General features: G+C 42.4%; 1 protein-coding gene across 1 annotated transcript in view; it reads right to left on the reverse strand.

Moving 5' to 3' along the window:
* The window catches only part of LOC134674231 (microtubule-actin cross-linking factor 1), a 312,488-nt gene that overhangs the window by 134,325 nt on the left and 156,677 nt on the right, over positions 1-21,486 (reverse strand). The window contains exons 7-24 of the mRNA XM_063532291.1: positions 19,970-20,157; positions 19,660-19,791; positions 19,128-19,297; positions 18,055-18,276; positions 17,384-17,588; positions 16,773-16,883; positions 16,213-16,325; positions 15,254-15,398; positions 14,602-14,718; positions 14,225-14,349; positions 13,488-13,716; positions 12,746-12,925; positions 11,927-12,019; positions 11,179-11,353; positions 4,317-4,532; positions 3,693-3,789; positions 2,536-2,656; positions 567-799 (exon numbers count right to left, since the gene is read on the reverse strand). Coding sequence (XP_063388361.1) covers positions 567-799; positions 2,536-2,656; positions 3,693-3,789; positions 4,317-4,532; positions 11,179-11,353; positions 11,927-12,019; positions 12,746-12,925; positions 13,488-13,716; positions 14,225-14,349; positions 14,602-14,718; positions 15,254-15,398; positions 16,213-16,325; positions 16,773-16,883; positions 17,384-17,588; positions 18,055-18,276; positions 19,128-19,297; positions 19,660-19,791; positions 19,970-20,157 — 2,872 coding nt within the window. The remainder of the gene's footprint in view (positions 1-566; positions 800-2,535; positions 2,657-3,692; positions 3,790-4,316; positions 4,533-11,178; positions 11,354-11,926; positions 12,020-12,745; positions 12,926-13,487; positions 13,717-14,224; positions 14,350-14,601; positions 14,719-15,253; positions 15,399-16,212; positions 16,326-16,772; positions 16,884-17,383; positions 17,589-18,054; positions 18,277-19,127; positions 19,298-19,659; positions 19,792-19,969; positions 20,158-21,486) is intronic.

Genomic DNA, 21,486 nt, shown 5'->3' on the forward strand with positions numbered 1-21,486 from the left:
ATTAGTCTGCCCGCTGACTGATGAAATTAACTGTCAAATACCTCCCCGAGCTATGTACATTGATAATTTTGATAAACCATGGTAGGAAGGCGACCATACGACAAATGATAACTAAGGATGGTATTTCATTTGTCCAATATCATTGCGACTCACTCTCTCATTAAGCAAAATGTGAGACGCATTACACATTGGACAACTATTCACCATTCTATCACGAAGTTCAAGTCTATAGGGAACGGTCACGTGTCAGTGACATTTAATTCCTGCGCGTCCTTTTGGGCCTATAGACATTTAAAGCAACGTTACTTATAGCCACTTTAGACCTTAATCTCCTTGTATTAATGTCTATAAATCAGTACTAGTATGGTACTGACCGTAGACCGAATCTTCTCTGGGGGATAATTGCACAAAAGATCCCTATGGGTCGAAGTGTATCCGCATGGGCCCCCGAAAACAATAAGGACTGATTTAGACGACGCGCGAACTCGCGTGCGATTTTAGTTACATTGCATCTGAGTTCTCGCATCGTCTAAATGGGCCCTAAGATAAGATAAGATGGTGCTGACCGTTCAGCCAGCTGCTGGCACACGTTGTTCCAGCGCGCGTTGAGCTGCGCGACCTCCTTGTCGAGCCGCTCGAGGTCGACGTGCTTGCCGGCGCGCGGCAGCGACGCGTGCGGCAGCGCGGCGCGCGAGCCCTCCACCAGCCGGCGGCAGTTCTCCGCGTCGTCGTTCATCTGCTCCACCGCCACCTGCTGCTTGCTCACCGCCACCTGCATGCGGAGCAGGTCCTCGTGCATCTGTAACAAACGTACCAACGATTATATTACTACTACTACTTACTACTTACTTTGTTGGCGCGGTGACCCAAAATGAGTCTTGGCCTCCAACACAAGAGCACGCCACTTTGATCGGTCCAGAGCGGTATCCCGCCACGAACGATTATATTAATAAATATTTTCTCAAAAATGGACGGCAAACTCGACTTTGCCGTCTAAAAAATAGGTCGCGAAGCGCGTAGTTTATGGTCAGTCAAAAATTAAAAAGTTAAAAACATTGCAGTCTCGATTTTGGGACTGCAATGTTGCATACAAATTCCATTATTTGTCGAGTTCCATACTTTTTAAAATTTGAAATAGCCATATCAAATGAAGGCACAGGCCCATTAAACAGCCAAACAGATGATTAGTACTGCGACTATTTAGCTGTCTCAAATAGGTTGGCGTATTTTCGGCAGAAAAATACACTTCTATTTTTTTATTTAAATAATAAAAAGGCGGCAAGGGCTTGTTTCTGTGAAAATGTATACGTAAGAACGTTGCTTTTGTAAAATATTTCTATGATATTTATATTTATTGCACCATTTTTGAGAAAAGCACTATATATGACTCGGCTGGAAGGCTACTTGCTGGCTTCGGATTCAATTAAACGGACTCCCAAGGTCGTCCATTTAAAACGAATCCTTAGCCTGCAAGTAGCTACTTCCGAGCCTCGACAATAATGTACTATTGTAAATATTAGAAGTTTCGGTGGCTCGGCCGTCTTGAGTGAATGGGGGGAGACGATGAAAATAGCGCTTGAGGGAAAACCGTTAGGACGCCGCTCGGTATCGATGGGCGTATGTGGTGGATGCTGATCTGCGCAAGCTCCGGGTTGAGAACTGGCGAAAAACGGCACAGTACCGGGATCAGTGGTGAACAGTCGTGTTGGAGGCCAAGACACACTTTGGGTCGCTGCGCCAGAGGAGTCAGTAAGTAAATATTAGGGGACATCTTACACAGATCAACCTAGCCCCAAACTAAGCTTGTACTATGGGTGCTAGTCGACGATATACATACTTCATATTCATAGAAAACAACCATGACTCAGGAACAAATATATGTGTTCATCACACAACTAAATGCCTTTACCGGGATTCGAACCCAGGACCATCGGCTTCACAGGCAGGATCACTTCCTGCTTGGCTAGACCAGTCGTCAATTAATATCAAGTCTAAATACAACGTTCGAGTTTAAAAATTCAAGAAAGTCACTGGCTACGATATCGGACGTTAACAGACATAGAAAATTACCGGCTACTTTTTATGCTGTTACCATTTTATGCTGTTTTTATACTATTACCATAACGTAACAGTTAGTAACCCTGGTGCCTAGCCAACGTGCGTTAACGCTCCTTATCGTAGTCATCTCTTCCTATCACACTTCCATATTAGTGCGACAGAGACGATTGCGTTTCGTTCGCAGCGCTACGGAGCATAAACGATTGACACGCAGGTTACGCACCCAAATATGTTTGTAAATTTAGTGTATCACTTGGACTTTGACGCCAGAACAAAAAGTACTTCCTGTCGTTAATTGTACAATAAGCAGCAGAAATTCCTAAGCAGGTGAGGTGTTCAAAATTATCTGCAAACCCTTTTGATCCCTCATCAATAAAAGTGTGTTTCAATAATTTTGAACACCCGACCCGCTTGCCTACTTCTGCTGAACGTACTCAATTGAATTTGAAAGCTTTTAGGACTTGTTTAAATACTTACATCTTTCAGCAGTTCGATGTCGTTGGGTAGGTCGTTGAACTGCGCGAGCTTGATTTCGAATTCGGTGATGCTCTGGTTGTTCTCTTCCATGCTGTTTACTACGATTTCTACGTACTTCAGCCTGTAAACATAACATAGGAAACTAAGAATATAGATAGGCTGTATTTGGTTATTGTTCAATTTCAAATATAGCTTTCGCAGTAAGGGCCCCCCCCCCCCCCCCTACATCTAGCGTCTTTCGAGCGTCGGCGTCTGTCGGCGTCTGGTCAGCGCTATGGAAAATGACGTCGCTGCGCAGTTGCGTCGACGTTGCGTCGAGCGGCGGCCATAGAATTGTAGACGCCGACGCTCGAAAGACGCCAGATGTGGGGGGCCCTAATATGGGAATCAATTAACGGAGATACTTAATCAGAAAAAATCGATTAGAGAATATGTATTAGGACATAACTTGTGCGGTGTGAGGTCCAGAACTCACTTGAAAACTTTATTAACATGTTATGTAGGTTTCTTATTAAAAACTTGAGATAATAACTTAAATTTAGCTCATACGATGTTTGATATGCTTCGTAGACATATAATAGGTACATACAACTATTGGCGACAATTAATTTTAAGGAAAAAGTGTTGGAAGTGGTGCTGTCCTCAATATAATATAACCATATTACGTTAACGCACTTGTCCATTAAGAAAGATAAAGTGGGGAAAACTACGAAGTACTATATGGTATCTTTGGAATTTTAGTTGTCCAAATATTTCTTAAGTGCTCCTTCTATAGTTCGTTTTTTTTAGAAATAAGGTAAACAATCTTGATGTGTATTTTAATTGAAAAACACATTTAAAAAATAAGTTACGGCAAATATGTAACAATAAAGCTACTAATATACATACTTAAAAAAACATAATTAAATAACTAACCTACAAAATTTAAACTATATCTAAAAATAACATGTAACAATTATGAATCTAATACGATCATTTATATTCTTCTGCTTTCATAAGTAATAGTTTTTGATTTTTATAAAGCGTTTTTCAATTAAAAGACATGTCAAGATCGCTTACCTTCTTGCAACTTCTTTCTAATGCTAAAAAAAACGAACTATACAGTTCATAAGGTTTTTGCACTGTTAACGAAAGAATTTGTAAAATATGTCACTCACCGTTCGACGAACAGTTGGCTCTTAGACTGCATGTCGTTCCACTTGCCCATGACCTTGTCGAGGTTCTTCTTCATGGCCGGTGTCTTTAGGGCGATGCCTGGAAACAAACAAGCGTGAGAATATTGCTTGTGAAAGGCGTATATTGCTGTCAGTACAAAGATTCAAAAGTTACATTGGAAATCTTGCATTTCTTTGGCGCGCACTCGTGTTCCGTTCGTATGCGGAAGTGGGAAGACGAGGCAGAGTTTATGTTGGTAAAAGGAAATTCACACTACAAGACGAGTTGATTGAAATTTTGGAAGGCCAGGACTTTCACAAGGCGATAATACCTACTTAGGGCCACTTGTACCAGCCCACTAACCAGGGGTTGACCGGTTACACCGTTAATCCAGTGTCAAATTGTACTGGTAGCCATGGTAACTTCAGGTTTAATCGGTTAACCCCGGGTAAGTGAATGATAGAAGAGGCCCTTAGTCGTTAACTTGTCTCGATCTCTAATTTTCAAAGTTTGAAAGAAGAGTGAGCAGACGGGCTACTAAAGGAGGTATGCTGTGATAGGAAAGGTTCAGAGACAGTCAGTTGGTTGACAAGGCAGGTTCAAGGCAGTAATGTCTCGTGGCTTACCTCTGAAGGTGGCCTGCACCTCCTCGACGTGGCTGGTGAGCGCGTGCACGGAGCTCTCCCAGTCCTTGTGCTGCAGCACGAGGTGCTCGAGCGAGTCCAGGTCGCGCGGGATGTGGCTAGCGATGCGCTCGTGCAGCTGACGCTCCAGCACCTCGAGCCGCTCTAGCAGCGACGATGATTGTTCGGTGAAGATGCGCGCGGCATTCTTGCTCTCCTCTGGAAATGTGGACGTTTGTTTAGAGGTTTATTAAGGGAGATTTAAACATGACAATTAAAGTTTAAAATGTAGCCATTAACCCTTTTCCAGGCCGCACCAATCTACAAGGTTATCCCGAAAAATCCAAATATATTCCGATTAATCCAGCTATGATGATTCATTTGAAGATACTCGTAAGTCAAATTCCCGAAAGTGCAATTTAATTTGAATCTTAAATCGGAATGCTAAAATGGAAAATCTAGTGGCGCGTATATGGTCGATAAATCGTACTATGTCTGGAAAAGAGTTGAATACCACTTATAACTTACAATTAAAGATGTATAAAACCTGATTTAGACATTAATGATTATCACTATAAATCTTTTTATTGCTGAACCAATTGATTCTGTGGCACATTTTTGTCAATTACAAACTATATCTACATAAGAATATGGACACATACGATAAAAAGTTTAACCATCTCCTAAATTCATATTACCAACGAATACTTCAAACAAAACTAGTCAGTCAATGACACTACATTTCAACAGACACTATCAAAACAATACTATATGACAACTGTTTAAATCACCTGACAGCATATAGTCACACCACGTGCGTTCAAAACTCCTCGCCCTAAACACTGTCACAACTCTCTGAAACATTTAAACCGTGTGTAAGCGATCGAGTCCAGTGAGCGGGTACATTCTGAACGTATGACAAATTGCCGCCCAACATCGGGATCATTTTATAATTGGCCTAAAGCTCGGTTCTCCTAGGATAGCGGTGCCGTCATATAGCCGCCTTTTCCATACAAAATAATACGGCTAAATATGGATGTCGATTTTGTATGGAGACGGTCGCTATATGACGGCACCGCTATCCTAGGAAACCAGAGCTTGAGAGATGGTCAAACTCACTTATACTTGTCGATTTATTTACCAACGTTAGAAATATTTTATGCATATTCGCATAGTGTTGAGAACACTTCGTTTTAAACGATCGATGTATAAAAACATAGAGCTAGAGCAATGATACTACAGTTGATTAATTTAATTGCTATGTTAACTGACGGCTGACTTGGGCTTTGGTTTCTATAGCCTTATTCAATGTTAATTACTCGTACGAGTATGCTATGTATAAACATAACCATAACTACTTATTACTAAAGTTTTATATCATACTGATATGACAACACCGTTTTAACCCGTGTTTGCAACCCGTCAAAAATTAACAAACCGAGTCAGTCGTCCCCAAAATTGTCTTTGTACAGTCAAGTGTAAAAATATGGGTGCACCCACCATACTCAAAAATATGTTCCATATCTCTTATGTCAGCGAATTAAGAACTATGGGACATATAATATTTTTGACTAAGTTGTATGCACCCATATTTTTACACTTCAGTGTACCTACGAAATGTTTTGGACATGCGGTCACCTAAGTGCCGATCGCCGCCCGACACCTAAAATTGCCCTTGCAATTGCGCAATGACAACCGTGATGTCACTCTCGTCTCGTGTAGGCGCTCTCTTATTCTCAAGGAGTCGTTATCATTAATAAAGTACGTACTTTGGTTCGGTTGTTTTTTACTAGGACGAGATGCCAAATTAGACTGTAAACAAAAGCCATGAGTCGCGATTTTCACAAGAATTGTTATCACTGTTGCTTTGAAATAAAATAAGGTTTGATGTATTTACTAACAAGTATCTCCGGATGCATCATTATAACAGTAATAGTTTTTGACTTTTTAAACTGTCAAGACAGCAGTACTTTAGATATATTTACTTTTAGTAAAAGTAAGTTTAGTAAAGCAAGTGTCGATATTGAAATCACGAGTGACAAGCCATGGGCTACGGTTACAGGGTTACTGACTGAACCACAGAATAAATAATAGTACTAGATACAGAAGACTCACTCTCTAACAAAACGCGTCTGTTACGATCAGCACAGATATGGCCGCTAGGTAGCGACAGCGCCACGCGCGGCTTATGGCTTTCCCCAAAATTGGGGTGGAACGGATGTACTTTTAGCTACCTGTAGCAAAGCGATGAAATCGCGGAGTGAGCTACGCCTGACTGAACATCGAATAGAGAATATAGACATACGTTTTTCATACAGGTTAGAAGCCTAGGTCAATAAGGAGTACGATAACATCTTCATAACTATTGTCATTTGTCACTATTGCATTCATAGATCCATTCGTACGATTGTGTTACTCGTTGACTATATATAACGGTGATGGCACTTCACAAGAAGCGGGCCACAATAACATGACCCGACGCAGTTGAAAACACGCTGAAGGTCATCAGGCGTTGGTGTAATTGCATTATTTAAATTGTTGTCAAATTTCAATTGGTGCATCATTACAGTCTCCACATCACTGTCATTTGCAGCTTTTTGGCCTGTTACGAATAGTTTTGACAGTCAGCTATTTGTTGTTTGTGTTTACCGCGAATATAAACAATATGACAGCTGATCTGATAGTTGTTTCGGTACTGGATTTACAAGAGCTAGGCGTTTAACATTTAAGGAAATATTGACTGATTAGTACAAGGCGCCAGGTAATTAATACACTGTATTGTAAAGTTTTCAGGCTACTGATCAATTGCTGATAAGATCGATTTCGTATTAAATTATTAAGGAAGGAGTGCCTTATTCACTACGGTCCCGACTGGAGGCATATTTTTTCATAAAAACAGGCAATTGGTGCAAATCGTTTCTATAATTAGATAAATATCAAAGCTCGCTTGACAGCTCGTGCCAGAATAAACATTTTATGAATACCTGTGATCTTTATAATTAGTGTGATTATAAACTCTATTTTTAGAGTGAGTCTTTTAACCCCGACATGCCCCGACGGAACTGAAAAGGTGACAGGCTGTTTCTTTAGAAGAATCAGAGATATGTATATGTCGCAGATATATATATAACTCCGTATAAAATAAATAAAGTCTAAAGAAAAACGTCCTTCGGAACGAAAGAAAAAGTCTTTCTGGAATGGATGGCGCCATATACCTTTGGCCTATTCTCGGCTAGATGGCGTTGGCAACACCGTTTAATATTTAACAATTTTAACACATATCAGTGAAAGAAACATGGGTCAGTGTGGAACAATAAAAATTAAAAAAACATTTATCCGTAAACATATTTTGATTAATTTATACATTTTAAATTTTATTTTAAGTTTTAATCGTGTGTCGATAGATGGCAGTAAATGTACCGTGACTACAAAATTTACTTAGACAGGACTCCTCTATACTATCTATTCTTTTTGGAAGAATTAATGTTATTGTTATCTCTTAAGCCGATCGATGAACTTTATTATTGCACCATAAAACAAAAATTATAATCTCAGTAAGTACTTAATTTCATGTGGTATGTGATATGTTTTATTATCTTAAGCGCGAGCACAGCTTAATTTTTTTACACGATAAATCATTAAAAATCAAAATGTAAACGTAATATTATTATGAAACAAAGGAGGAATTGTAGCACATTTTGACCCAAAATGTTGAGATAGTTGTGGTCCTAATATTATAATTATTCTGGAATATTTACCATCTTTTCCTCTAGAGAATATTCGTTTTATCTTCTTCATTTTTGATATCCTCTATTGCCTACACAATATGGCACAAAATGTCGTTTTCATCACTTTTGTTGATAGACAAAATTCGAAATGATGTGTAAATTACTAAATCAATGCAATTTAAATTAACCGCTGCGAAATGTAATCTTAACACACATCAATTCAGATCGTGCAGTAGCCTAACTCACACCACTTTTAACCGATAAAAGGGCGTAATTTAAAGCAATGAAATATAATTCTTTCGAAAGGAGAACGCGTCCAGCGTCACTCGGACTCGTCCCCGTAGTACGGACTAATTGCGGCTCCCGTAGGACGGTTACGCTACTGTCGTTTGAGAGTTTGTGACCTCAACATTGACGGCTACACCGACAATGTTTGATACTTGTAAGAAAGGATCTGCGGTGTCCTAATAGTACATTATTGTCGAGGCTCGGAAGTAGCTACTTGCAGGCTGAGGATTCGTTTTAAACGGACGACCTTGGGAGTCCGTTTAATTGAATCCGAAGCCAGCAAGTAGCCTTCCAGCCGAGTCATATATAGTGCTTTTCTCAAAAATGGTGCAAGAAACATAAATATCATAGAAACATTTTACAAAAGCAACGTTCTTACGTATATATTTTCACAGAGAAAAGCCCTTGCCGCCTTTTTATTTTTTTAATAAAAAAATAGAAGTGTATTTTTTTGCCGAAAATACGCCAACCTATTTGAGACAACTAAATAGTCGCGGTACTAATCATCTGTTTGGCTGTTTAATGGGCCTGTGCCTTCATTTGATATGGCCATTTGAACTTTTAAAAAGTTTGAAACTCGACAAATAATGGAATTTGTATGCAACATTGCAGTCCCAAAATCGAGACTGCAATGTTTTTAACTTTTTAATTTTTGACTGACCATAAACTCCGCGCTTCGCGACCTATTTTTTAGACGGCAAAGTCGACTTTGCCGTCCATTTTTGAGAAAAATGGATTAAATATGTCAAATTTCCAAATCAGAACAATGCAATATTCACACGTCCTTAACTTTAATAAATCATTTTATAACATCAGTAGCTCACTGCCATTTGATCTGCCTCTAATGCAGCTTGTATTTAATAATTAATTTGGTTATAGTTTTAAATTATGTACTGTCAAGCACGCGCTCTACATTCACCTATGACATAGAGTAATAGTTCTTCTCTTCTTATTATTTTCTGGTCTCATAAAGTAACCTATATCCCGCTCATTGTAAGAGTATTCCGATAATGATTTAACTGATCCTGTAGCTATCTACAAAGCAAGTCAGCAACTATCAAGACCGACTAAAAGTAAAGCGTTAAGGTGCATCCACCCACACTGTAATTACCTAATTACGCTATCAGTCCACCACTCGCTATGGCACGCGACAGTGCCGCCCATACGGACAACTATTGCTGCAAGGACGGACATTCAAGTTAATAGCCTAGACCGTATTTGACAGATCAATAATAAACTACTGAGAACCGAATTGAATTTAAGAACCGTTTAAAAACAGAGTAGAGTTCACTAATTGTGGTGATTTTCTCAAAAGAGACCTAATTATGATCATATTTAATATTGCCAATAAGATGCTGTAGGTGTAGATAATCGCAAACCTATGCACTTCACAAACATTATATCATAGCAATCCTATATTATTAAAGCATTTAACTAACTAGAGGAAGTTAAAATATTAACAAACACTAATTTTGGGTCATAAAAACCCAAACCTCTTCAACAGTTGTGCCCTAAATATGGTAACAAAACAAACCAATTGTCCTACAATTATTTAATTGGTGTGCGTCTTGGTAACAGAGTAAAATTGATTAATTGCAACTCGGTTTCAATTCAATTATCTCCTGACGACTCGGGATATTTATTACTATTGTCAATATGAAATTATAGCTAAAACGACTTTCTTCAATGAATCGCATTGATTGATAAAATCAGTACCTACTATAAATGCGAATTAATAAATGCTTACTTGAAAGGTTAAATAAATCAAATAGCAATCATGAAAGCATAAGATAAGCAACCAGGTTTGTAATAATTCATCAAATTATTACGTCTAAAATCTAGTCACGTTGTAATAGTAGATTTACTTTAGCTAGTTGTACGTATATCAGAGAGGTCTCCAGATTTTCGGACCTGAGGATAGCGGTCAGGCCTCTGCTTCATTCTTGCATGGCGGATAGCATGGAATTTGGCTCTTCTCGTGGATCGGATTTGCAGGCTCGCGAGCCAGATCCAGCCCACAGGCTGAAAGTGGTTTACCACCTTTCGACTCTATTATCTGATTGATAGAGTCGAAAAGTGGTAAATCACTTTCTTGGCTGACTGTATCTTTAGAGCGCGCCGGATGGGCTGCCGCTGCTCCGCGCCCATGGTCCCGAGCTGTCACATATAGATTGTCCCAGAACTACCTTTTCGGTTTTCAGAAACAACGGTTTTCGAGTTATTTTCGTGAAAAAAAAACGAATTTTCCCTTTGCACTAAAAATGTTAACACAAAGGGGAAAATTCTCTAATAACTCGAAAACCTTGCAACTTTGACTGGGGTCATGTTAGGCTGATTAGGTTCGTCTCGAGTTGACCTACCTCCGGTGTCACTGTGACGAGGTAGTTCTGGGACAGCCTGTATAGGCTAGCAGTCTGTTTCCACAGACAAGACATCCACCAGACTGAGCATAGTCGCGCTACCACTTCTGTTAATTTTATTCCATGTTCGAGTCGAAAGTGTCTTTGTGTGACGTCCGTGTCTTTGAACGGACCAATCACGGCACGGAACTTCGCTGACCTCGTCCCGCGCACCCCCGCATTTTTGGCAGCATCGGTTGCATGAAATAATTGCTCTAAACTCCGTCTAGAGGATTCCTAGTCTATGTATAGGCAGGCTCGCTCGCTGGATCTAGTCCACAGGCCGTAGTTCTCTATCTATGGACTTAATTACCTTTAGCCCCAGGGCTAGTTTTTCCATAGTACATTGTAGTGTTTTTCCAAAGTTAGCCCATGGGCCGGGTAGGTGAGTAAGTCCAGGGCCATGGCCCGAGCTGTCACATATAGGCTAGCAGTCTGTTTGTCACGTACCTTCGGCCCTGGCTCGTCGCTCGAACTCGTCGAAGAGGCGGTTGACGTCGTCGATCTCGCGGCGCAGGCGGCGCAGCTGCGGGTCGGCGGGGTCGCCCTCGCTCAGCAGCTTCTCGGCGTCCTCGTTCAGCGCGCGACGGATCGCCTGCCGCTGCTCCGCGCCCATGGCAACGAACTGTCAAGGAAACCATATGGCGTTATTCATAAACGCTTGTCATTCTTTATTCGTCATTTTGACATTTATGTTACTTAGAAATGGAGAACATTTAACAAGTTTTTAATAACAGGAACTAACAGCAACTCTCTCAATTAGCCAATCGTAGGATCTCTTGACGAATTGACAGTCAACAGCTGCTATGTTGAACTGCCGTAAGTTCATGATGATTCGACCACAAATTGCAAGCATTGCACATGCACAGTTCTACCATATGTCTTATTCCACAGTATCTACGCGGTTCTTAAAAATAAATCTTCGTGTTATGTGTCAAACAAAGAATGGCCAAAGTGGCCAATTAGGTCCAGGTGTAAAGCTAGCAAGTTTAAATATCTGTACTTTAAGCGTTTATAACTTTTCCCACTATGTTTAAAATATGTAGTCACAAAATGCAGCTTTTAACTTGTTTTTAATATACTTTAAAAAAGTGACGCTTACCGTTTTTTGAAGCATTAAGATAATTAATATCACTATATTAAATGCACATGACACAAACCAAATTAACAAACACACAAGATACTAAGACAATCTTACCTGCGGGAAGTCCCATCCCTTGACCACCTTGATGGTGGCGAAGATCATGTTCTGCCGCATGCGCAGTTGCTTCCGCTGCCACAGCTGGATCACCTGTGTCCACAACCACCACATTAACAACACTGTACTGCTGTACAACATGTATACAGTATACATAACTTTAGTTCACCAAGAGCTAAAGGGAAATAGGAATGGCTTAAAGCGAATGATGTTACTGTTAAATCGATTGTTTATATTCAATTTTATTAGTATTATTGAATTGTTGTTATGCCATTTTAGTTTTTATTGGCAATAATGTAGAGTTCAATATGCAATAAGCATTAATATTTGTTTTCGTAGATAATTCATAAGGTTAGCGGTAATGATTTGTAAACAAAGGATATATTTAGGAGTTTCTAATATGAGGTAAAAATTCTGTAGACACATATAATTCTAATTGCTATTTCCAATGTATTATTCAGTTTATCGTATGTAGTTGTTACGATTATCGTGTGATGAAGATTATTTAAAATATATAAATATTTGTTTATAACTTGGTATTTATGTGTGTTGTAGGAAGGAACTTATTAGGTTAGCCACTTCAATTTATACAAGCAACACAAATTACAGTTTTCTTCAACCTAGCGTTTTCCCGGCCTAGCGCCAGGGCCCGCTTTCTTGCGGGGGTACCCAGAGGAATGTTTGAGGACGGTACCGTACAGTTGTCATATGAGTCTCTTCACGCTCAAGCCGAGGGAACGAAAAGGTAGAAAAGCGCGTAGGTGTGAGGGGGTAAGCAAAACTTTGGTAAAATGTTCAAAATGTCGAGTAGCAAGTTACCCTGTCGTAGGCGTTCCTGAGCCGTTGCGCAGCCTCGGCGGCGAGCGCGCAGGGCGGCGGCAGCGCCACCACGGCGCCCGGCAGCTGCGCCTCCGTGCCCGCGCCGCCCAGCCGCACCAGCCAGCGCGACCGCCCCGAGTTGTCCACCACCGTCACCGCCGACCCCTTCTCGATCGCGATCTGACCGAGAATCATCATCGTTACCATACACCTAATACATCGATATTCAAATATCTACACTGTACTATCCGTATGTACTGTGTGTACAGTCGCAGCGAATTATCGCTGCGTAGAATTTAATAAGTCGAAGTGTGGAATGTTATTACAAAGTATTTTTTTTATGAAATTTTATACTTAGACACTTTCTATCAAAGTTAGTACAAAGAGCTTATTAGGACTTCGGACTCTATAATTTATATTAAGCCTTACATGGCGACCCTGCCGTTACTTTACTTGACATCGTTAATTCTTAAGATGCGCCGACCGCCGTCATCTAGAAAACGCGCAGCGATTGCGCCTCTTTGCAGAAAACTAGCGCATAGTGCACTCTATCACTCAAACAGTTACAATGAGCGCTTACAATTCGTGTGCGATTCACGAAGTATTCACAATTATAGGGTATGGACGCATCAGATCGTTAAAATCATCTAATTTTTTTTTTATTATGAATGGGCTTACTCATGGACACAGACTACGAATTCAAATTTCCGATTTCTAAAGAATACAAACTTATTCTACTTACGTTAGCATGTTTGTAAGCGCACACAGTCTCGGCCCTGAGCGGCCTGGTGATAGGCGCTCTTCGCTGTTTCACCGGCCTCACGGACTGGGCCTCTTCCACCAGCCGAGACACGACGCTGCCGTGGGAGTTCAGCTCCTCACGGAGCTCTTGCATGCCCTTTAGTAAACGCTCGCCCTGGTCGAGAGTGAACTCTGACTGGGAGAACGTCGAGTTTAGAGCTTCTTCGCGTCTGTAGAGGAAAAACGTAAATCAATTATTGTAGAACATTTATGAATGTCACCGCGACTCACTCTCTCATTAAGCAAAATGTGAGACAGAATACTCATTAGACAGCTCGAATACCACCCTGCGCTGGATAACAAATTGAAATGTTTAAAGATTTCTATGAGATGACAGCTACCGCTACTATCTTTAATGTTTATTGTGCGTGACGCAACACAAAAATATTCTAGACGAGCCCATATTCGGATATCCGCACAATTTAGGAGGGATTTAAATCTTCTCGGGTCAGAGGTGTAGCGTTAGAATCGGCGTAACTTTATTTGGCGTTCATAAGCGCATTGTAATTTGCCTACTAAATAATCTTTATTTTGGTGTAGGTCAAAAGCGCCACACGATTTTTAAGTGATTTTTATTGAAACCCGAAAAAAAAACAAATCTTTCTAGTTAAAACTCCTCTTGTAACATCTTCGTTTAGTGTGTCACGCTTATTAAAAAGGACTACTATGAGCTCTTACTTCTGTATCCACTTCTCGGCCTCCTTGACCTCCTCGAAGAAGTTATGGTACTGGGTGGTGTGCTTCAAGTGAGTCTCGAGACACAGCGTCAGCTGCAGCACCCACGCCCACTGCGACTGCATCACCTGATATATCGAACAGAAACATTAAATACACAGAAATTTATTCTAAATTTACATCAACTTAGGCGCGGCTACAGCCTAATATCAACCTTCATGCATTGTAATAAGATTCAGGATGACACTCCCCGCGCACGGTAACCGTAGCGTTCAAAAGGTTAATGTTGTATCGCCGAACAAGAGGGTCGTTAGACTTGAACATTTAAGTGGTAGTCTAAAATAGACTCTATATTGCAACAAATAAAGTTGAAATTGTACCTGCAAGTGCGCTTCGATAGTTTTCGTCGCCGGATGGTGTTGAGCGATCAACGCCTCTCCGCGGTCGATCACGTTGCTGAACTGGAGCTCTCTCTTCTCCAGCGATGACATCAGTTGCTGCAAAACGAACCTTATTTATTATCTGCATAAGACTTAAATTTATTTAAGCGTCAACAAGCGTGAAAATATAAAGGCAACTGAGGAGTAAATTAAATTAAAACAAATGAACAAACCTCGCTATCTTCTCCAAAGGAATGCTTGCAAGGATTGAAAACGGAATTTGGTAAACATATTTTCAAATAAACGGTACAACAACATCGTCTTATGGATATTTCATTCACAATTTTAGCGCTCAGTTACAGAGGCTAGGGCAAGAATGTTCAAATCAGAGTTACTCTTTAGTATGAAAAAACGATGAGTAAAAGTAGCTTTTAGCTGATGCAAGTGAGCATTAAAATCTACGAAATAATCGGCCATCTAGTTTAATTTCTACTAAAATTATCCAGATAGGTAATTGGCAATTAAAACTGGACTTTATTGACATTCCGAATGGTTATTTTGCAACCAGTACTGCTACGTCAAATTTCAACTCTAAATCCAAGAACTCAAGGGCGTTAATTATTGGATAATAGAATAGTGTGAAGTTAGTTACCTCATAGTAGTGCTGCACGGCGGGCAGGTTGATGTGCGGGTCGGCCCAGTCGCGGGACAGCTCCACCTGCTCCTTCTCGTTGAGCCAGTTCAGCTCGGCCGTCGCGCTCTGCAGGAACTCCTGCAGCGCGTCCAGGTCCGACATACTGCACATATATAGAATATATAATATGGTTAATTTTGAGTCACTCCAGCAAGTTTAATTTTCAACTGGTCTATGTTGCTCTTGCATTAACATTATCTTTGTGAATCCCCGGGGTATTACTGCAATGTTCTGCCGCCAGAGTGCAGCACTAGCGCCTCTAGTGAGCCATAGAGTAACTTATACATACTCTGCATTCAACTGTTTTTTTACAAGTTTTCACATTGATGCATCAAGGCGGCTAATTAAGGGCCTACCGGTACAAGCGAAAATTGAAATTTAGGTATCTGCCTCTTTATCGCTCGAATATGCAAGAGTGATAGAGAATTATGTTTATGTTTTCGAATATATCCACATTGTCACAACACAGCTAAACATACTGCATCTGGCCGAACCGAATCGTTGCCACAACGAACGTGTTAAGTTTTCGATAGTTACTTCCCGTTACAACTGAAAGTAAACTTTTCCTTTGCATTTATCTTGTGAAACTCTTTGTATTGCTTTCATTTTGCTAGTGAGAATCGTGTCTTGGCTGATGGCAAAGCTAATTTTACAACTTAAGAAACCAATTTCGTCGTTTTATCTAAACCAGCGGTCGGCAACCTTTTAGCAGCCAAGGGCCACATAGTAGTTAACGGAGGTGACGCGGGCCGTACTTTGTTAATATTTATGACTTTATGAGACATTGTAGTTTGTCACTATTACATACAAAATAGTTAAGGCGGCACTGGGGCCGCAAGTGACAGGTTCACGAGCCGCATGCGGCCCGCGGGCCGCAGATTACCGACCGCTGATCTAAACCAAAGCTTCATAGTTACCGTTTGGTGCTGGTAGAGAGCAGCTCAGCATAGAGCTTCTGCAGCTGGTTGAGGTGCTGGTTGTAGAGCGTCAGCTCCTCGCCGGAGAAGTTGGCGCGGTTGTGCACGCACTGCTCCACCTGGGCATAAATATAATTAGAAACTGGTACAATACAATACAAATACTCTTTATTGGACGACTTAATACAGAAAATAATACAAATAATACAGCAACTCAATAAGAGGTTAACAACAAGAAGTAATATCGCAAAAACGATCTCTTCCAGACAAGTAAAAGGAATATACAGAATTTGACAAATTTTAACTTTAGCACCTCGTAATATATTTATAACACCGGATCTCAGGAAGCTAAACATAAACATCTCATATCAATAGGCACTTTCCTATCCAATATCAAATGCCACATCCTGATTTTATGCGTCTTATTAACCCCCTATAAGTTAGAAAACTCGGCTCATTATCAGCAATAAGCCAAACTTGCCAACGGTAAACTTTAACTCGTCGCAATAAAGTATAAAATGTTCAGTTAACTGTTTCGACTGTTTTATGGTAAATATAACACTTGCCTTGGAGTGGAACTGGTCGATGGTCTTGTGCTCGCGCTGGTGCTTGTCGAGTTCATGCTGTACGCCCGGCAGGTCAGACCCGTACTCTGCTTCGTGGAGTCTCTTCTGCAATTACAAAACCAACAGGGATTTACTATCCTTCTTTTATTACTTACTTATTCTACTTGAGGAGTATAACAGACTAGTATAATTTCAAAGGTTTTAAAGATATAAGAAAAACTGGAATTTAAAGTCATTGTTCTGTAAGATATCAGAGAAGACATGTCTAAAAAAATACCTGACACCTCAAATGAAGGTGGCAGAACTAGCACCACTTTCATGCAGTATACGGATCACGGTTCGTAGGACCAAATGAGCTTACGTATATCGGTCGTCAACTGGTCGATCAGCCCAAAGTTACTGAACTAGTGAAAGTAAGAGAGTACAAACGGCAACACTCTTAACTGTCCATCGGTGGACCTTATGTTTTTTGTAATAAGGTCCACCGATAGACAGTTAACAGTGTGAGCGGTGGTACGTGGGCAATACTGAAAATTTCTGGATTTTGATATATGAGACGACTTATATTTTCTAAGTGGCCAGTTCAGTATGCCCTAAGTACTAACCAGTCGTTCCTTGCACCACTTGGTGGCGTCCTGCAGCTGCTGGAAGAGCGGGTCGGCGTCGTGCACTCGGGTCTCGAGCACGGTGCGCGTCTCGCGGCGCACGGTGGTGTGCTGCACGGGGAGGCGCACGGACGACAGCCGCGGCAGGAGGCGGCCGGTGAACGCTTGCCGCGCGTTCAGCCAGCGGTCGTGGATTTGTTGGACGCTGGAATAACAACCATTCAAAGTTAGTTATAGCTATTCATTTCTCTAAACTTTAACACAATCGTAGCCGGCGACCCGCTAAGCGGGTTCCCTGTTTTCGCTACATACGGTTTTTCTTGTGTTATCGGCTACGCTCGTAGCGCGTAGCTCGCGCTGGCAATGAATGAGTTAACCGTCTCTGCAGGATTCAAACGGCAGGCTGAGACCGAATGCCTTGGCTACATTTAAAAATTGCTAAGGGTGGTATTCCACCTGTCCAATTTCTTTGTCTAAATTACTCTGAGATTAAGCAAAATGTGAGACGCAATACACATTGGACAGATGGAAACCACCCCATAAGGGATTAGGGGTTTGATCTGGCTGCATACTAAACACACAAGAAAGATAATTCAACTATAATTTTGCGTAGGAGAACAGACAGGCACTTCGGAAATGTTTTTCTGAGTAGAACACAGTGGCAAACTCACCGTCGCTGCAGGTCGGAGGCCTGAGGGTACCGGCCCTCCTTGAGCGCCTGCGCGTCCTGGAACATCTCGTGGATGGTGTTCTCCATGGTCCTGAGCTCCTGCTCGATCTGCTCGGCCGCCATCTTGGCCTCGGCGGGGTGCACGCCGCGCTCCACGCGACGGATCTCGCTCTCGATGTGTCGCTCCACGCTGTCGAGGCCGGACTCTGTCTGCTTTATGTCTCTGGAAAAACATACCAGCCACGTAAGAAAAATATTCGCTCATAATTACTGAATCCATTAAATAGATGGCTTGACAAAAAGGTGAAAAATGGCAGTGCTAGTGAAATGTAATAAAATGGAAGTAGAATACACTCGATCACATTTCATTTCCCCTGCAACCCAAAGCGGAAACTCTATGTCGCATTCTATGTCGCAGTTACCTGTGCAGCTTCTCCGCCCGGCGCTGCAGGCGCTCCAGGCGGCGGATCTCGTCGGCGAGGTCACGCTCGCGCTCCTGCTGCGCCATCAGCAGCCGCGCCCACGCCTGCTCCAGCGCCTCCGGCCGGAGCGTCGGCTCTATGTCGCATTCTATGTCGCAGTTACCTGTGCAGCTTCTCCGCCCGGCGCTGCAGGCGCTCCAGGCGGCGGATCTCGTCGGCGAGGTCGCGCTCGCGCTCCTGCTGCGCCATCAGCAGCCGCGCCCACGCCTGCTCCAGCGCCTCCGGCCGGAGCGTCGGCTCTATGTCGCATTCTATGTCGCAGTTACCTGTGCAGCTTCTCCGCCCGGCGCTGCAGGCGCTCCAGGCGGCGGATCTCGTCGGCGAGGTCGCGCTCGCGCTCCTGCTGCGCCATCAGCAGCCGCGCCCACGCCTGCTCCAGCGCCTCCGGCCGGAGCGTCGGCTCTATGTCGCATTCTATGTCGCAGTTACCTGTGCAGCTTCTCCGCCCGGCGCTGCAGGCGCTCCAGGCGGCGGATCTCGTCGGCGAGGTCGCGCTCGCGCTCCTGCTGCGCCATCAGCAGCCGCGCCCACGCCTGCTCCAGCGCCTCCGGCCGGAGCGTCGGCTCTATGTCGCATTCTATGTCGCAGTTACCTGTGCAGCTTCTCCGCCCGGCGCTGCAGGCGCTCCAGGCGGCGGATCTCGTCGGCGAGGTCGCGCTCGCGCTCCTGCTGCGCCATCAGCAGCCGCGCCCACGCCTGCTCCAGCGCCTCCGGCCGGAGCGTCGGCTCTATGTCGCATTCGCCCACCGATTCGAAATATTTCTGAAATCGCAACGGTACTGAGATAACTACTTGTTCTACGTTTTCTGTTCAAGATTTTCGTAGGTCATAAAGGATGCATCCACCAAAGATCAGCGAGCCACTCGTATGCTTTTGGTAGACGTAGCTATCAGCTGTCGCCCTTATTTTATTATTATAATAGAGGACACTGAAATATATCAATCATGTGATCCGAGATTGCGTTACCATTGGTGCGCACGTTTCTCGTCCAAACTGCTGAAATTGCCCTTGCATACTCCTAGCTCTTCAGTCTCATCACACTCAATACGGAACTCCAACCCCCTCGATAAGTATGCCATCTAAAAATGATCACGAACAGAAAATTAAAGATATTGTCAACTAACCTCTAACTCCCTATACTGGTGGAACAACTTCTGCTTCTCCCGCTGCCTGATGGGCACCTCTTCGCTGCGGAACCGCGTGCTCTCGCTGAGCAGCTTCTTCATCTCGATCAAAGTTGACGGGAAAGCACGGTCCTGGGGGAACGAACAACATTTCAGACATTCCTCACGACAGCTCATTGAGATCTTATTGGTCCTATTGGTTTCACACAAAGACACTTTGACTTGAAAATGGAGTAAAACTATCGTATATTTGTGGGAGAGGGGGTAGCGCTACTATGCGCAGTATGGTTTGTCTGTGCTCATAGCATACCTGCAGTAAGGCAATGTTCTCGTGCAGCCAGGCGCGGTGCGAGGCGGCCTGCTCGGTGTAGGCGGCGGCGCGGCGCTGCGACTCCGCGTCGAACAGCGGGTGCACGGCCGCCGGCTCGGGGAACGTCTCGTACAGCGACGAGATGTACGTGATGAGGGACTTCTCGTCCGGCTCGTGGGTGTCCACATCTGGAATAAATGCATAGGTTATTTTATGTGAACCAAAGAAAGATTTTGCTAATTGCCAACTTGACAATCAATCAATGTTGTTACAGTAGACGTCAAAGATATCTTTACATTTTTCGCCTTATTGCAAAGGAGTAAGCTGCAAACATATCTTAGACGTCAACTATACAAGTTTTGAACAAAAAAACTGATAATCCTCTGTCTTGGTAACTATGGATTTATAATTGCCTAAAGTCTGATAACATGCCAAAACTATCTAAGAAGTCTCTATTTACGATAGAATTTTCCATATTTCTTCAGCAAATCCGTTAAATCAGTCATGGTAGGGGTGCCTCTAACTGCGGTGGGTGGTTAATTCGAAACGATTTGTTATCTGCGCGGTCGCCTCTCGCCGACAAAGGAAGGCTGCGCGATTATTTACGCCACGCGACAACACATACGTGCCCAGCCGCGACTTACTACGGTTTTAGCAATTTACTGCAAGTGCAAGTCGCATTGAAGGTTCCGTATACCTACATGTCTCTAACTTGCCATTCTCTATTTAAACGTAAAGTATACATTAGTGACGTTGCACGTAAATATCTGTAATGTTACGTCATCTCACATTCTCACATAAATCAAGTTCAACACTGGCTACATGTTTCAAATAGGAACAAATATGCTTTGCACTGGTTGTGGGCGTATTTTTTGCGAGTGACGTCATGCGAGGCGGCCGTAAACAATGCCTCGTAAACTCCTGCGCAGCTCTCACGGGGCAGGGTTGCCCCGCAGTGAGCAAACGGGAAGTATATCCCTTCGCATTGGAATATATCAAGTCCGTAAGGAGGAAAGCCTTCATATTTCGAATATGACAAACGTCACGACTGTCAGGAGGTCTATTAATGAGAACTTTGCAACATGAGATTAGCATTAGTAGAGCAGTAGCGCCGTAACACCTCGTTATTTTGTAAGTATTTTTATACATAGTCAGTACATAAATATAACATCAACGCGTTGCTCGCAGTGAGAACGTGATAAAATATTTTAATTAAATGTATTTCTCTACTCAAAATATAGTATTTCAATTTCAATGCACTGAAACAAATTATAATTTGACAACCCTGACCAACTTACCACAACTTAAATGTCTTGAAATTGTTTGAAATCGTCCGGTCATTGTTTTTAAGCTAGTATATAGGTAATAAAATGTTTATGGCACTTTGTATGTTTTTCTAGCTTATATGTATTTGCCATAACCGCCGTAAATAGCGCATGAGCCAACAACCCAACTAGGTTGTTGGCTCATGCGCTATTTATGCCAATAAGTAAGCTAAACAACTGTTTAGCTTACTT

The sequence above is a fragment of the Cydia fagiglandana genome, chromosome 19 (genome assembly GCF_963556715.1).
Source record: "Cydia fagiglandana chromosome 19, ilCydFagi1.1, whole genome shotgun sequence".
In the NCBI taxonomy this organism is placed as follows: domain Eukaryota; kingdom Metazoa; phylum Arthropoda; class Insecta; order Lepidoptera; family Tortricidae; genus Cydia; species Cydia fagiglandana.